Source organism: Fusarium keratoplasticum, chromosome 9 (assembly GCF_025433545.1).
Source record: "Fusarium keratoplasticum isolate Fu6.1 chromosome 9, whole genome shotgun sequence".
In the NCBI taxonomy this organism is placed as follows: Eukaryota; Fungi; Ascomycota; class Sordariomycetes; order Hypocreales; family Nectriaceae; genus Fusarium; species Fusarium keratoplasticum.
The window spans coordinates 1,963,262-1,980,602 of NC_070537.1; the positions used below are offsets into that span (position 1 = coordinate 1,963,262).

The 17,341-nt window shown below is 50.3% G+C and overlaps 2 protein-coding genes across 2 annotated transcripts; one reads left to right on the forward strand and one right to left on the reverse strand.

The window, feature by feature from the left end:
- Positions 1-570: 570 nt before the first annotated feature.
- NCS57_01148600 (uncharacterized protein) lies at positions 571-3,237 on the forward strand (the record flags this gene model as incomplete). The annotated part of the gene is made up of 1 exon (XM_053061201.1): positions 571-3,237. The coding sequence occupies one exon, from the start codon at positions 571-573 to the stop codon at positions 3,235-3,237; it is 2,667 nt and encodes an 888-aa protein (XP_052909587.1).
- Positions 3,238-12,078: 8,841 nt separating this feature from the next.
- Positions 12,079-17,297, reverse strand: NCS57_01148700 (uncharacterized protein; the record flags this gene model as incomplete). Its single annotated transcript, XM_053061202.1, has 17 exons — positions 12,079-12,310; positions 12,367-12,840; positions 12,887-13,363; positions 13,413-13,554; positions 13,600-13,664; positions 13,712-13,762; positions 13,811-13,882; positions 13,933-14,053; positions 14,110-14,448; positions 14,498-14,660; positions 14,708-15,471; positions 15,523-15,756; positions 15,805-16,087; positions 16,137-16,366; positions 16,413-16,941; positions 16,989-17,119; positions 17,168-17,297. The coding sequence occupies 17 exons, from the start codon at positions 17,295-17,297 to the stop codon at positions 12,079-12,081; spliced, it is 4,437 nt and encodes a 1,478-aa protein (XP_052909588.1).
- Positions 17,298-17,341: the final 44 nt, after the last annotated feature.

Genomic DNA, 17,341 nt, shown 5'->3' on the forward strand with positions numbered 1-17,341 from the left:
GATGGAAATACCAAAAATCAACGATATTCAAAAGTCCAATTGCCCCCTGATGAATCGCGAGAGCCAATTCATTCAACAAGGGGTCATGTCATTGAGCCATGTCATTGGAGCTTTGGTGTTGGCGGCCGGGATGCACGGGCACGGAGGCGGCGGGGCCAAATTTGGAAGCTAGAGACCTGGGGAACGCGCCCCTGAAGATTCCATCGGAGCCCGCGAAGGCCCCGGAAACTGGAACATGTTCCATTCCCATTCCTTGGAAGCCAAAACAACAACGTCGTTGATCCCTCGCTTGGTTCTGCATCAACCTTGGGCATCCATCCAAGCCACTATTTACTTGTGGCGTCTAACCGTACAAACTTCTGTTGCCTACCATCAACTAGACGATTACGCAACTCGACTCGACGTGTTGCGCCTCCTAACACCTTCGAAACACTTGGCCGATTTCAAACCCCGTTCTCCCGAACCTTCGCGCAATGATAAATCAGACACAATAACCTCTGCCTCTGACGTTGCTCCTCTTATCGACACACACTCCTGCCGCTGGCCGCGCGATATGTGCTCTCGCCCAGCATGGAGGATCCATGGGGTTCCCCTTGGACAAACGAGTCGCCCCCGAAGATAGATCTCCCCGCGCCGCCGCCGCACGCACACTTCACCCCAGACCACAGCCAGCGCCCTTCGCCTGCTCACACGCCATGGATGGACGATGATGATGCCTGGGGCGGCTGGGCTGAGCCCGGTAAGGACAGCAGTCCCCGATGGGGGAGGAGTCCTGGCCTGCGGCCGATAGGGGGCAGCCCGGCCAGCTCGAGGCTTCCGTCGCCAGGCCCGGATTCATGGGGACAGCTGGCAACATTAGAGACGGCGCGGGTGCGGAAGGAGGAGAGGAGCGGGGACTCGGCGATAAGTCTTGGTGAAGGGTTGCGACCGATCGAAACCAGGGTCGTGACGAGGACGCCGCCTCCCATGGGCGAGTTGAAGGAGAGCACGGCGGATATCTGGCGACAACCTGACCGGGCTCCATCTATGAGGAGTCTGAGCCCGATGCCGAGTGATGATGGCCGACCCGGCTCGCCGGATGGAGCTCCTCGACCAGCTCTGCGACGTGGCACGCGACCACCTGCTTTGCGCCAGCCCTCGAATAAGGTTCAGGAGCTGGTGGAGATGTACGATGATATAGCCAAGCGAAGCCATAGCGTGTCGCCCATCGATCCGACCATGCGAAAGACGTCGAGCACCCGGTCGCCGGTGCAAGAGGCGACGCCTGAACCTGAGGCCGTGGAGCGAGCAGAGCCGGAACCGGAATTGGAGCCAGCACCCGAGCCAGTGCCAGAGCCAGAGACGAAGGTGGATACGGAAGCCCGTGAACCGTCACCGGATGTCATGGAAGAAACAACAGAGGAGGAGAAGACCGTGGCAGAGAAGACAGAGGAGGATGAAGCCCAAGCTGAGTCTGATTCTTGGTCGGATTTCGAATCGCCCATCCATGAGGAGGTACCAGAAGAATCAGAAACAAAAGTTGCCGAGGAAAAGTTTCCTGTGGTTGAGACTGTAACTCACGATGAACCCAAAGAGATATTGCAGCCACGACCAAAGCGACCTTCGATACCATTTTCGATCGACATGTCGAAGTTGGACGACCTCTTCCCCTCGGTCGAAGCATCCTTCCCAACCCCCGAGCCAGTACCGGATGTCATCATCGATGACACATTTGCCTCGATATGTGAGCGCAAGGCTTGGTACCAGATCTCTAGGTTCGGCTCGATCCGAAAGCATAACTTAGGAGACGACGAGAACTATGTGCGCATCGGCTGGGGCAACTCGCAGGTGCGTGAGCAGGCCATCCGTATTGTCAGACGGTGGATGGAGGAGGACTCTATCACGGGACGTGTCGTTCTCGGTCGGAGAGGTGGTGCTGCGGGTGGAAAGATCTTCAATTGGGATTCTTCTGCGCCGTCAGTTGATATCTCAGAACTGCTGGCGCGCAAGAGCCACTCAAGACACGCGTCGGTCAACTCGAAAGGAACGGCAGCGTCGCCGACGGGTGCGACGTTTGGATGGGGGAGCAGTCCGGCTCCTTCGTCGACTGTTGCTATACCACCTCCAGCTTCCGAACGTTCTATCACTGAGCCCAGTTCAGCTGTAGAATCGTCTCCTGTAGAAGCTGCCAAGACCTCCCCAGTTACAGCGAAGCCTCCTCCGCCTCCAGCAAGATCACCAACAGCTATTGCTCGGCCTCCTTCCCCTATCAAACCTATACCTCTCAAACCTACTACCCGTCCCCTTTCTATATCTCAACCTCTACCATCACCAACTTCCCCTCAGATTCCTCAGCCACCTTCTCCTATTATACCTACGCCCCTACAAGCTACAACCCGACCAATCTCTATCTCTCAACCAATCACATATCCAACATCACCATTGGCACAACCGCCCGAGAATGCAGGGTGGGGAGATGAAGAAGATGATGATGACGATTGGGGCGACATGGTTTCCTCACCTTCTGGTGAAGGAAACGGGACCTTTCCGTCTCTAGACGCGATTGTGGATGCCAAGACAGAGGACAACACAAACAAGGGGCATGTTTCCAAACCTTCAATTACGGCTACAGCTCCTCCGGATGATGTCTTTGAGAGTGCTCCCAAGGAAGAGACGACAAACAATGATCGGGCTTCTTTTGACGTACCAGTTTCCCAAGGGTTCATGCCCACACACTCTCGACATACCACCGTTGACTGGAGCCCCTCCCCGGGCCAAGGCTTGATGCCTAGCCACTCTAGATCGACCACAGTCGATCTAACTCCTTCGCCGATACAGGGTTTGATCAGTCACTCCAGATCAACCACGGTCGACCTGAGTCCCCTGCCCCGGTCGTCATTAGACGTCATGGCCTCGGCGAATCTGATGCAGAACAAGGCAAGGTCGCCAATTGAAAACACAAACAGGTTGAATGGCTGGGCTTCTTGGGACATGGACTTCTTTGGCAACGGCAACAAGCCATCCTCGCCAATGAGGGAGAGTTCACCGCTGAAAGAGAGTATGACTGCAAGCCAGGAGCTCGAACCTATGTCGAAGCCATTGGAGATCGTCAAGGCTCAGACTTTGCCGAAGAAGCCTCGACCGATGTCGCTTCCTGTTCCTCCACGACAAGAGCCAGAGGAGGATACTTCTAAAGATGACGAGATTGTCGCCAACATCCTCCGAGATCTCCCCGATCTCTCATACATGTTACGATAAAGCGAAGAGAACCCAAAGAGAAGACGAGCATTTTTGGAAAGAGCAAGCAGTTGGCAAAACATGCGGAGAGAGTTGTATACTGTCACTGGAGTAAACAAGCCAGACAAGCCGGTTTGGCGATCTGTATATCTAATCATTGGAGGCGTTTTACTTTGGTGTTTTCAAGAGGGGGTTGGATAGCATTGATATGATACATGATGCTGTTTTGATAGCAAATACTTTGGACAAACTTGGAGTATTCAATGTTGTGAGCCGCACGTATCCAGTAAAGTTTGATATTGCTCACATCTTTGGAAGCTGGACAAACTCGAGCTCCCAGAATGATGCTAGTGAAGAAGGGTTGAGGGACAGGTATAAATACCCCCTTGACCTCCCGGTCTCGACCTGACAGCACTTTGCCCAAGATTCTCATCACGATCAAGATATATATATATACCCAATTTCGCGGCTCACTTCAAACTTTGCCCTTTCGTCATGTGCTAGAACAACCAGTCGCTACGTGACGAGGAAGTCGAGGAAGTCGCTCCTACAAAGAGTCTACAGCAAATGCTCGACCAATTCCCTGTCACCCTATATATACCCATATTCAGAACGCAAATGCCTACCCTCTCGATACAGTTCAACTCTTTGACCTGAGCGTGGACCACATCACATCGGTCAAGCATACCCGCATGTTGCTGAGACGTGCGTTTGTCGATGCCAGCCGCCATTGCTCAACGCCAGTTGCGTGAACACATGGCGAAGTTAGCCCTCAGCGGTCTTGTTCCTCATCACTCATATATAAATCAACGTACATTCGACCACTCTGATTCATTTGGCATCCCAAGGCCCAGTCGTCTGATAACCAACCCGATTCCCCCCATCGTCATCATCGAAATGATGAGGCGATGCCAATTTTCCCTTTTGTTCTGGGATCAGAAACCAACTTTTATATACGAACGGAATGGGCCCATTGTTGCATGGCTAGCATCGTCCTGCTATCACTTGCCGGGCAATGGACCTGTTGTCGAGCGATTACACCTCTTTATCCTACGCGCCAACTCCTTGGTGCACACCGACACCAAGTATAAAGACCCAATATACAAGAACCTGGCGATCTCGGAGGATGGCTAACATCCTGGCGTCTGGGGCCACCTGTCTCCATCCCCTACACATCCCGTATAAGTTGTTCTGGCCCAGTTTGTGGTTCTCACCAACCTTGCTGGCACACACCTGGGTACAGAGGTGACCTGGCTGGGGAGACCGTTACCGGGATGAACTCATATTCTCTATATATACCAGCTTGGAGGCCCAGGCCCCTCATCGAATGGAGACAGAAGCAACAGTTCAGAGATCTATTTGCGCATGATTGTTGGGGGGCGTGGCTGGTGAACGCCAAAGGTACCCTCTGCCACGCATATCAGAGTGCTTCGACTTTCCCGGACACGAGATTGGGACCCTTAACTTGAAGATTACTCGTCATCTGAGGGCATCCAAGATCATGCATCTTGGGCCCTCGTCTAGACAAGTGGCATATTTTTCTTCTCTCGGTGTCGCACGGTCGAATATGCCATATAGAGTATCCCGCATCTGCCGTCTCTTTTATATATATACCCACTGAGACTCGGTTCCCAATGCATCGATGGGCTGCGAAGCGACGGGATTCTTTGTCTGTATGCTCGGCCTGGACAAAAGCCGTGAGGAATGCCTCTGGTGGAAGGCCCAAACCAATGTCCTTATCAAGGGGACGTCTTCTGCACCCTTTCCCTTCTGATGTCCAGCTGCTACAGGGAAATATATGGTCAGGGGAGAGTAATATGGTGGAAGCCCAGCTCTTACACCCGGACTCATCGGAGCTTGGGGTGCTTTCGCCAACATGTTTGTCCTCTTTCTGATACGTCACCGAGTATGATGAGCTTTTTGGCGACGCGACCTGATGTTGGGCCGGAAAACGCGCCTTTTTTGCACCTCTAGCCCGGGTCTCACAAGGTACTCACTTCCATATATATCTATCCAGAAAGAGACAACCATTTTCGAGAAGCCCTTGCAAAGTGCACTCTTTATTATACATGCCAGCAAGAAGCTAAACTCTGCTCTCGGAGATGACCAGGCAGATATCCCATAAAAGGTCCCAGCCACGTATTGTCCTGCGCGTGCCCAATGGATGAGTATCAACGAGGACGTCGTGCTCTGCCAAGGATCTCGGACACGGCGCGCTGTGAAGACTTCACATTTTGAACACTCCTATAAAAGAATCCGACCGATTGTACATCAGCCTGGCGATAACGCGGGACGTTGCCATTCGAGGAAGTGTATTCTTGGACGACCGGGATTGACGATGATGTCGTTGACCGCCCCCAAGGACCTCGAACATGTGGCAATTTTGCTTCTTCTTTTCTCAAGCCGGAAGCCAAGCAAACCAGAAACCTCGCCTGAGCATCTCTTTCTTCTTCCTCTACATAAGCCCATGGAGACAGAATTTGGATCCAGGATAACCCCGTCCGAGAAAGAACCGGACCAAGATATGAACCCCTGAGCATCCACATAAATGGCACTAGAGAGCTTGCGGTTGCTCAAACTTCTGCCCCAGCTCGCTTGTATTCTCTACAAAGATTGGCTGTGAGGCAGATATATATACAAGCAGGTGACAGCCTGGGTGCGTACCTCCTCCCTACTGGCACCTGGCTGAGAGCCTATGTCTCGGATCGGGGGAAGGAATGGAGACTGTGCGCTACCAGTCAGGAAGTATATTTCCCTTCCACAACCTGCGCCAACCCTTTGCTGGCCAGCGATCGGCACAAAAGCAACTAGGGAGCTTCCTGCAAGGCCTGCCAAGAGTGCTTGTGGTTATGCATCAGCCATCCCCTGGCGGATTCTTTGGTGCCTCAATTCGGCCATTGCCAAGTTACTACTCTGACAGACAACGTCCGCCGTATTAGAAGTGGTTGCCCTTTGGGACTTTGTGAGGTCCAAGCCTGTCCTTGTCTGGCTGTGGCCGAGCAAATCGACAAGCGTTTCACTCCAGGCTGTTTACCTAGGCACCAAACACACGGTTCATTCTTTTTATATAAATCACTTTTGCGCCTAATTTGGTTGCTTTAGAAAGGAGACTACAGCGAACTCACAAAGAAGATGCTAGTTTCTTCTCCTGCTGCAACATGGTTGACATAGTGCTCAAGCTTTGGATACAGCAAGTCATTTTAGTACAACCACCCCTTGAGCAGATCATCTGCACTCAGATTGAAGCGCACCACTGCGATCACTAGGCTTGGTATGTGCCTACTGGGACGTCCTCATGTCGAAATCTCTCTCTCTACAGAGCAGACACCCAAAAACTACACAGGTTGCTTTTCTCGTTTCTCGGAAATATACGAGCCGATCATGTATAGATATTACAAGCGAGGCTTTTCGTTGCCACCAAAACCCCTAAAAGTCCCTGGAAGCTGATCGTTCGGGTTATGGATGCTGGCGAGATCCCCTGAGCGATGCGAAGACCCAGTAGCCTTTTGGCAACGTCAATGGAAGCCTTTCCACTAGCTTGCCAAGATGGAGATAGATATACTCTCAATCCCGCCAATGCCAGCCGAATGCGAGCGAATCTTTATCAAGGCGAAGTTTACGATAGGGCCGCAACGGCAGAGCCTAGATCGCCTTGAGAAGCAATTCATTATATACCCCTGACCGATTCTTTGTTGATAAGGAGCCGAGACCTCCGGACCTTAGTCCTCAAAAATCATAGAAAGAGAGCCAAGCAGAGAAAAGTCGTCCCCAGCTCGTGTTGTTCGGAAAACGAAAGCCCGACTTTCTCTATTCTTATACATCGTCAGCCATGTTTCCAGAATGGTCGAGAGCCTGCGGCTACCACATGGGAAATGGCCAACCTCTGATGTCCAGACGCCATTCGCCAGGAGGACCTATGGAAGCATGTTGTTTTCCTGGATGGCGCAGGGCATCACCTAGATCTCGGCAGTCTCTCGATGACCTTCGCCGGCTGATATATATTACCGATATCCCTCCTCAGAGCTAAGGACACACCATCAGCTCAAAACTTGATCTTTTGGGGGCGCTGATCCTTCAAGAGCCTTTATACAGATCCGGGGCACCAGTGAATGTGTTTCACTACGGCGTTCCAGTTCTGTTTCGGCATATTCTTCATGTTTCGCTAAACAATAGCTCTGAGCCACGAGACAGTTTAGGGCCACTGTTCAGCACAGAAATCAGCCGTGTCAACGCAGTTCTTTGGTTCGATGGTGACACAGAAACAATGAAAACCGTATACTATATAGAAAGCAGCCAGGCACTTTATGAGGAGAGTCCAACAGCTGTGCCCCCCAGGGTGACCAACAGCGAACTGCTTGAGGGCCTGAAGGCGCTCTTCGACAAAGTCACGCCTGAGCACCATACCATGGCTCCAGCCGCTTGGCGCCGGCTGGGGGTGCCATGTGTCATGATCTTGGGGGAGAAATAGACATGTTGTCGACTTGGGGCGCTTCCAATCTCCTCCGCTGAGACGATTCTATCTGAAGGCTTGATCTACTAGGAGATCGCTGTTGAGAACCTCTCTGAAATGGGCGGACTACATGGGCCCTTGTCAATCATCAGCCAATTTTATGAGAAGCTTGACCTTCGAAGCGAGGAAGCGGAAGAGGAGGGGAGGGTTTAGGAGACCGGCCATCAGGGTGACGACGTGGGAACAGGCTCATAGAGCGAGACTGCCATTTCCATGAAAGCTAATATGGCCAGCATCTTAACACTTAAGGGCACTAATATGGAAGATATATACGCATAGGATGGTCAGTCAGACTAGGTTTTATCGAGAGGAATCTGGAGAACAGGAATGGACCGGCCACAACCACATTCTGCAAACGGCACGAACGAAGCAAGAACGAGAACAGCTCGGGATATATACTTGAAAGAAAGCAGCGAAGAATCGGGCCCGCGAGGATTGCGGTGCGATTATGAGACTTCCCGGTACTTGCGGGAGTGAGTCGAAATGGCTAGACGATGAGATTCTTATATAAACGAAGACCAGCAACCAAGACCAGATCCAAGAAGTTGGCAAGTCCCTGGCCCAACTGGACGACCTCCCAAGACACCCTTGCAGACTCAACTACCATGTCTTCGCCTAAATACTATATACACTGGAGGATCACTGTGTCCTTGCCTCTATGCCGGGGACATACATAACCTGGCCCGATGCAGCTTGAGGCCAGCGGAGGTTTAGCTTTGGATTCTTTTCTCTCTGTCTGCTGGACGATGTGAGGACCTCAGGGTTCCCCAGTTATCGCCCCAAGAATCGTCAGACTGAGACAGCTGTCCCACCCGACCGGCTAGCTCAAGTTTAGATTCCATGCCTAGGCAAAGGCTCGCCACCAGGTTCGGCAGCTGCCTCTAGTGTCGTTCAGGAAGCCTTCTTTCAATATTCAAACAAAATAAGAAAAGCAAGGCTGGACGAGTTGCTGTGTGTGTGAGCGACCCAGCTGAGTCAAGCATGGGCAATCGTGCTCTACTAGAGTCGGTTGTTGGCTTCTTGAGTATTCTACTGCCCTATTCGGTCCTAAAGAAAGATCAATAGCCGCTCTCAAGTTATTGAGTCAAATGGAAAGATCCATGGATGGCGGAAGAAACAGGGTTGGAGGAGCCGATGGTTGGTGTCTCCGACATATCTACATAGGAGCACAGTAAGAGCATAGGCTCACCGGGAAAGAAGAGCCTTATATACTTCCCGTAGTTCTCAAAACTACCCCCTAAGATACAGGACATTGTCTGGCGTCATGCATCGGATTCAAACGCCCCCAATGTGCACGGAGTGGAAGTCCGACGTCTGGCAAGAGGCGAACCCGGAGTACGCATAGTGCAAGACATGCGATAGAACTCTAACACTGGGGTTGTTAGACGACTAGTCTATCCGGCGCAGCTTTCTCTCCACAATATCACGAAAAAGGACGACGTCTACTAGTAAAACTTTGGTAGAAGTCAGGTCACAGGCTACAGTCATTGGCTTCTCAAAGTGGTTTTTATTTTCATAGATGAGATAGAATTGAGAAAGCAAGTTTCAATCGAATTGCGCATTGAGCTTTGCGTTCGTTCCCCGGACCTCGCTTGCCCAGGAGAGTATGGGGGAGGTCTCTGAAGTTGCCATCGACTCAGGGGTTCAATCCTTATCTCCCAAACCAGCCGCTCCCATAGTTATCGCGGACGAATCGTTTCTAGTATATGGTGTCGCTTTTCCAAATGTCAGTCTTCGCTATCGTCAAGACAATTGGTTGTTTGGGTACTCACCTCTCGGAAGCTTCTTCCAACAAGGCTATCTACTTCTCCCAGAATTGAGCCCAAGACAGCCACTGAGACACCTTGAGACGGAGCTTCTGCGCGTCGCACGATTCGCAAACAAAGGTGCGTTTATCCTCGTCCGCGTGAGGCTGCAGGGCCAGCGTCACACCGTCGTTGCAGGCGCCTCGTCCGTAGGTGCCGCAGCCCTCGCAGTCCGGAAGGAACTTCGCCGTCTCCTAGAGGCGAAATTGCACATCGCAGTGGGCGCAGGTACGGTATTGAACTAGTGTCTGGCACATTGTTGCTGGGTTGCTTCTGTCGAGTTCTATAGCGAGGGGGGTATAGTAGTGGTAGTAACAGAAGTCGATGTTGAAGAGTCCAGAAACAAGCTTAAGATATAGTAAGTGTTCTGAGATGAACAGAACAAGAGTAAGTTTGGACTGACGGTATGCGAGGTATTTGTAGTTGAGAGCAAATATGAATGAAAGCATTTGTTCAGAGAACAAAGGGATGGCAACGGACATTCACCAACAGCAAACGGGCCTTGGATGGTCAGCTGAACAGAGTGCAACGATGAACAACGTCAATTAAATAGCAAACGGTGCTATATTAAAAAAAACAAGATGCAGAGTTTCTCAATAGGACTGACTCACCAATGATGGCTCATCAGTCAGTTGCGCAGATCCAAGGTAACCTGCGTGAAACCGTGATAGAGCACTGGTTGGTGATGCAAAAGAGAAGGTCAGAATGGCAAGTCAGGCATGCTACTCAGCCCGAAAGGCCTGAAGAGTTTGCCTATGATCCCTCTAGGGATCTTTCAGACGACTTCTTCATCTTACTGCTTGCTGGCAGCTTCCTTCTCCTTCTCGAGACAATTATCGCAGACAGGGTGCGGAGTTTGAAAGGTCGCCCAGGGATAGTTATACCTGTTCGGGCACTGTAGTGGCTCAATATCATGCTTCCGAGCGTACGAGCAATTGTAAGTGACCTCGGTGCGCACCACATCGAAATCCATGCACTTCGGGCAAATCTTCTCATATGCCCTTAGGTCACACATCTTGTGTCTTGTTTACTTCGGTTGATGGGTTGTAGTTGGTGTTGTTCCCGGTTGTAACTGAAGGCAAAGATGTGAGTGGGTGATGATGTACTGGTTGGTATTGGATGATGAGATTTGAATAGGAACAGAGATTAGGCTGTTTATATACTGACCGAGAATTGAGAGGCGTTCTGGGATCACTGCAGATTATTTCTATTGTTCATTTTACAGATTTACTTGTTCTTTAACTGCTCGTTTGTATGCAATGAATCGACGCCTGAACAGGCCGTTTTCTCTTCAAACGAAAAGGCGCTATTCAGAGTTTCTTCTTGTTTTTACCAAGAGGGGCTTCTATGTTCACTACCAAAGAACAGGTCCATAGCATTATTTCGAAAGTAAACAAAGGTCCAAGAACAATGCTGGTATTGTTATTTTGTTCAAGAACATTGGTTAGATCTGGAAACAGCACAACTAAACCAGCCATTTTTGGCCATGGGAAGTCTTCAACATGTTCCCCTGAGGCCACATCTCATGATGGCAGTCTTGGATGGGTAAGGGAAGTACAACTCAAAAGGCCCGGAAGGATATCGATTTCAACGGTATGACGGGGCCACCCGAGAGTTTGTTCCCATGACGGCTCGTATCAACGTGAGAGGCTTGCATTACACTTGACATCTCTGTGAAATTATGTCTCTTCACAAAGTCTCCTTACCCTCACCCATTCCTGATCATGCCCGTGAACCCCCACCAAACACTTGTCGTTGACGGCGGTACTTGTCAGCATGCAGCCGCGCCAGACGTTGACGACAATAGTAGTTGGTGCAGTACCTGCCATGCGGCCACTCAATAAGCTGAGCCATCCACCGGTTCTCCCATTTCATGCCTCCTTTGCATGCCCCGTACGTCCGCGCCTCGGTGTTCCCTGCCTCCGAGCACATGTAGTAGGTCATTGTTATCTCGTGCCGTTGGTTACAGGCGGGACATATGTCGTAGTATATGAATCCTTGACACATTTTGCCTAGTATCAGATTTGATGATCTCTCTAGAAGGTGTTGGTGTGGTTATGTTATTTAGGTTACTGTAGATATCGTTGAAAAGTTCATTTACACCGGGTCTATACTACAGGAACAAGGAGTATTTATACTCGATTCTATGCTGTGATTTAGCTCCTATAGCTGTATTAATCCAATCTTTCCAATATTCTCAAGAGTAGCAGGTGATCGTTTAGTTACGTGGGCTGAGGCTAAAGACTGGAGTGGGCAATGGTGAGTAAGATATGCCTTTCATCTCTAAAGACCAAAACACATGAACAGCACACTCTAGTGAAAGCAAACTCATGCCAGAATACAAAATGATCAGTAAACGTAAGTCAGAGCCTTTATCAATGCGTAATGAGACCGAATCTGCAACCTTAAGAAACCTCACACAGCTTCAGGGTAGGCCGCAAACCACGACAGCACTCACTCTAACACACGAGTGATAGAGAATCACCTATGACAATCATCTAATCACGCTATAACTCTACTGGACACGTAAGTACATGCAGGCTGCCTTCAAGCTCTGGCCTTGCTCTTGTCGGCACGATGCAACCTCGTAAAAGCACCGGCTTCATCAGCCAACAACTCCATCGGAGCGCCAAACTCAACGAGAGCACCCTTATCCAGCACTGCAACCTTGTCAAAGTCGAGTAGTGTATCAAGGCGATGGGCGATCATGATGATGGTGCAGTCTGAAAACTCTGATCTGATGACCTCTTGAATCCTGGCGTCAGTCTGTGTATCAACGCTGGAAAATCTGTTAGTGAAAAGGAGACTCGACTGTGGCTTCAAACAAATACTCACCTGCTTGTAGGTTCGTCTAGAATGAGTAGAGAGCTCTTCTTTAGCAAAGCGCGAGCAAGACAGAAGAGTTGTCGCTGTCCGTGTGAGAGAAAGTTCTCATCCATCTTTTCATCAAGGGGCTCCTTGTCTTCGCCAACCTTGGCTTGAATGACAGACCAAATACCAACCCGTTCCAGAGCATTCTTGATCTCTCCATCAGAGTATTTGCTCAGAGGATCGGCGTTGAACCTGATGGTGTCACTGAAGAGAAACGGGTCTTGGGTCAAGCAGCTGAGTCGCTGGCGGATCAAAGACCTGGGAATGACAGAGATGTCCTCGCCGTCCAAAGTGATCTGACCGTTGACGATCTCGGCCATTCTGAGCAAAGCTTGCACAAACGAGCTCTTCCCACTGCCGCTTCGGCCGCACAACCCAAGCTTTTCTCCGTGGTTGACGCTGAACGTGAGCCCGCGAAGGACAGGCTCGGCGGTTTGTCTGTCCAGTCAGTATTAACACCATGGTTTAATCTCGTAGAACTTACTCATACTGGACATCCAAGTACTTGACTTCCAGCCTCCCTGTACTTGGCCATGCTTCTCCTGGTTGCTTATCCTCTCCTGGCTTCTGCTCATTGGGCGCATCCGAAGAAAAGGCGCGAATGCGTGTGATGGCTCCTAACGAAGTCTCCAATATGGACCAGTACAAAATGATGCCTTTCATGTTGGCTCCAAGACGCATCATGTTGACAAGTGCGATACCAAGGAGGGAAGGGTTAATCTTTTCCCGCAGAGTAACAGCAAAGACGACGAGAATGACGGTCAAGAAAGCAACAACCATGTCCAGAACAAGTGTCAACCATCGCTGGATGCAGTTGAGGAGATAAGAAGGCTTCTGTGCATCATCAAGTCGAAGGAGTACTTTGTCAGTATACGGCTGAATCCAACCAAACGCTCTGATAGTCGCGAGACCATTGATTGACTCGAGGAAATGCGAGAACAAAGGAGCCTTGTGTTCAATCCTGGAAACAGGTGAGTACTAATAGCAATCGTCGGTAGATGGGATCATACTCCAAAAGTCTAAGTTGCTTCGAGGTTCGAACATAGAAGCGCTGAATCAAAACGAGGACGCCGATAACAAAAGGGATGGAGACGGCGAACCAGCCGACAGCGGCGATGGCGAGGCCGGCAGCTCCGAAGCATGAGGCGACCTCTACAAACCGTTAGCTGCTTCCAACTCGAGCCATAATTCTCTTACCGAAAAGGAAGACGGATAGAGAGAGGGGCAAGACCGTGTCAACAAGCCGCAGGTCTTGACTGAATCTACTAGTCGTCAGTAAGTCCTGAGTTTCTATGGGCGAAGCTTATACCTGTTAATCAGCGACCCAGCCTCACTGTTATTCAGAAACGACATCGGTGCGCTAAAAATAACATTAGGACAAGTTAACCAGGCTCAAGGAGGCACCTACCTCATGGCTGCATCCAAGAGCCGACGGTGAAGCGTCTTGCCGCTCGTCGGTCCAACAACGAGAAGAAACAACCTGGGAATGTTATCAACAGATTGACCCTCTTTTAAACTTTCAGAACTTACGCGATGGCCATAGTGATGAGTAGTCCTTCGAGAAGAGACAAGACACCATAGATGCTCAGCCAATATCCCACATCTGAACTATCACGTCCTTTGCCATCACCCCACCAGGTGATCCAGACGTCTGAGACGCAGCAGTTAGCAAAGAGAAGGAGACTCCACACATCAGAGGATTCTTACATCTAAATGAAGCAATGACGCCTTGGGTAACAATCAGAAAGACCTGCATCGTGTTATTGTGTCCTCGAATGGCCTTGAAGTAATACATAAAGACGCTCCTGTCGCTCGGGGGCTCAGCCTCGTCTTTCTGCTGCTGAGGCTGGCTTTCGGGACGCTTGGGCTCGGAAGGACTGTCGCTGGATTCAGAAGGGCTGCTGTCGCTTTCATCAAAGTGGCTTGAAATGTCGAGACTCTCCACATAGCCCCCTCCGGATCGTAGGCCAGAGAAGGTCCCTTGCTCGATCAGTCTACCCCCCTTGTCCAGGGCAATGACAAAGTCTGACTCCGGTAATCGATGGACTAGATACAATCAGTACTTTGGTCATCAGCCCTGCTGTTAGAAACTCACCAGCATGGGTTGCTAGGATAATAGTAGTTCCATTCTTTCGAAGAAGTCCATCTCTTCCAAAGACTCGGCTGAAGACAGCCTGCTCTGTCACTTTGTCTAGTCCGCTAAAGACGTCATCAAACATGGCCACAGGCTTTCTTGAGTAAACCGCTCGAGCGATTGCCTGGGCTGCGTCAACTGAAGTCCATTGTTAAGTTGGTGTCAACTCACCAGCCGCTGCTTCTGACCTCCACTGAGCTTAACTCCCTTATCCCCAACCATGGTGAGATCTCCATTGGGGAACCTGCCAAGATCTATTGAAAGATCACAGGCATTCACAACAGTGTCAAACCAAGCGCTGTCAAAGCCCTTTGACTCGGCAATAATGTTTGCTCGGATCGTTGCATTCATGACCCATGGGGACTGCTCACAAAAGGCAATTTCTGGTGAACTCAGAGACACTCGACCTTTTGAAGATGTTGTTTCACCAAGGATGGCTTTGAGGAAGCTTGATTTGCCTGATCCAACAGGACCAATCACCATGACAAGTGACCCATTCTTATGTCGAGGAAAGGCCGTGTTGATGCCGTTGAGAACAGTCTTTTCGCCCCAGTTGAAGTTTCCATCACTAATTGAGATCCGGGAACCATCGAATCCGACTTTTCCCAGAGTCTTCAGCTCAAACGCTTCGTGTTGTGTTTCAGTATTCTCTTGAGAGGATTTCGATGAAGGGCCACTCTGGTTGTCGTGAATCTGGCGGCGGTCTATCCTCTCCTCGAGCATCAAAAACTCTTGAATCCGCTTAAAGCATCCAAAAGCAGAAAATGAGTTTGGAATGTTGCCCAGAAGATGTGACAGCGGATCCATCATGACGCCCAAGATGGACAAAGCGGTGATTGCCTGAGCAGCTGAGAATGGCTCCCCGCCTCCGAGTTTGGCAGCAATGGCATATGCGCCAAAGGTGATGGCCTCTGTCAGACTTATGTTGCAGTTTGCTAATTCCTCCAAGTGAGCATATGATCAACGGGGAGATGGGAGAAACATACTTATGCAGTTGGCGTAAACGCTTATCATGCGGTAACGTTTACTAACTTCAATTTCTTCATCTCGTTTCTGTGCAATAAGACTATGGAAGCGTTCCGAGTATCCAAGCATCTTGACTGGCTTCATGGAGCTGAGCACCTCGGAGGTGAAGTTGATACGGTCCTGAGTTGCCTTTTGATAGACCATTTGGCGTGGGACCATCAGTTTGCCGATACTACCAGAGAGAATCAAGGAGACTTTTGCTTGTTAGCCAGAGTCATGGTCTTCTGTATAGTTGGACATACTGATTGCTGTAATGATGGGTGCCACGCAAACTGCCCCCAGCTGAGCTGCAAGCATCCACATTGCGATGCCGACTGTGATGGTGTTTGCCCAAGACTCTACCAGCAGCATGTGAAGCTTTTCCGTAAGCGTCTCAACATCATTACCCATGAGGGTGACGGCCGACGACTCATTGAGGTCATCCGTGGGCAGCTTCATCATCTTGCCGTAGATCAGTGTGATCAAACCACCCCGTACCATGGCACCAGCCCGGAAGGTCAAGTGCTCATACCATGCCGTGATGATCTAACATAATTAGTTCCTGCCTGGATATGTGGTCTCAGATATCACTTACAGCTGATCCGATAAAGACCAAAGCAAAGGCGCCAATCAAGCCATAACCGAGATTCATAGTAGCTTCGGATGCTGGCATAGTGAGGAAACGCAAGGCGTGGCTAACAAGGAAAGGCTGTGAGATGCTAAGAGCAATCATGGCAAGCCGTGGCGGCGTGATGCTGAGAAGCTCCCATTTCAGGACCCTGATCGTGGTGAAGAACAAGGAAGGCTTCTTGCTTTTCTGGGTGGCTAAAATATGTTAATCCATGATCACATAGTCTTCATGATAACTTACCTTTCTGCCAAGCCTTGCCAAATCGAAGAGCAAGTTTCTCAGATGAAAGCTTCTCGTAGATCGTGGGCAAGTCATTGTTGGTCAACACAGTAGCCCAACCCGAGAAGAGGAGCGAGTTCAGCCAGACAAAGAAGCCGCGGCTGAAGGGACCGCTTGTGCTCTCTTTCGAAGGGACATGATCCGCAGTGATCAGAATCTTGCGCTTCTCGATGGTCTCGAGAACCAAGACAGCTAGTTTGAAGACTGTGGAGGTCGACAAGGTCGCAGCGTAGGAAAGATTGAGCAGCATGAGCCACTCGGTCCGAAGTCGGGCGGCATCAAAAAGCAGCGAGACGAAGAGATAAGCTGTAAGCAGAAAAGACGGGCGAATAGATTTGACGTGCTCAATATGAGCCAAGAGAACAATGGCAAAGGCTGCCAAGAGGTTTACAACGGCTGAAGCGAGCGAGAAGCGGGTGTTGAGATGCTTGGTAGTGGGCACTAGCGCTACGAGAACCACCTGTAAAGCTGCATAGATAGCAGAGGTAATCTAGACGATATTAGACATGCAGCGTGAAAGTCTTGGCAAGCTCATACAAGTTTAGGCGTATAAGTCGCGTGACGCTTTGCCCTGTCTGGGGATCTAAGGAGATAGGCGGCTCGAGGACCAGCGAGGAGAAGAAACAGAGCAGAGGGTACAATGCTCATGATACTCTCTTGAAAAGAGACTGTAACCGGATCAGAAGACGCAAACTATCGAGAAGATCTCTTCTTACGGGTAAAGTCAAAGCCGCCGCGACAGCCCTCAGTCCATACACTAGGCCCGAGGAAGCCATCTTGACAGGCCGTGGAGTTGTAAGACTCCATCGCGAGACGAGCGCGACACTGCTGAAAATAGAGTTTCAACTAGACAAGATCAGATGCTGTGTAAAATACGGGTCAAAGAATAG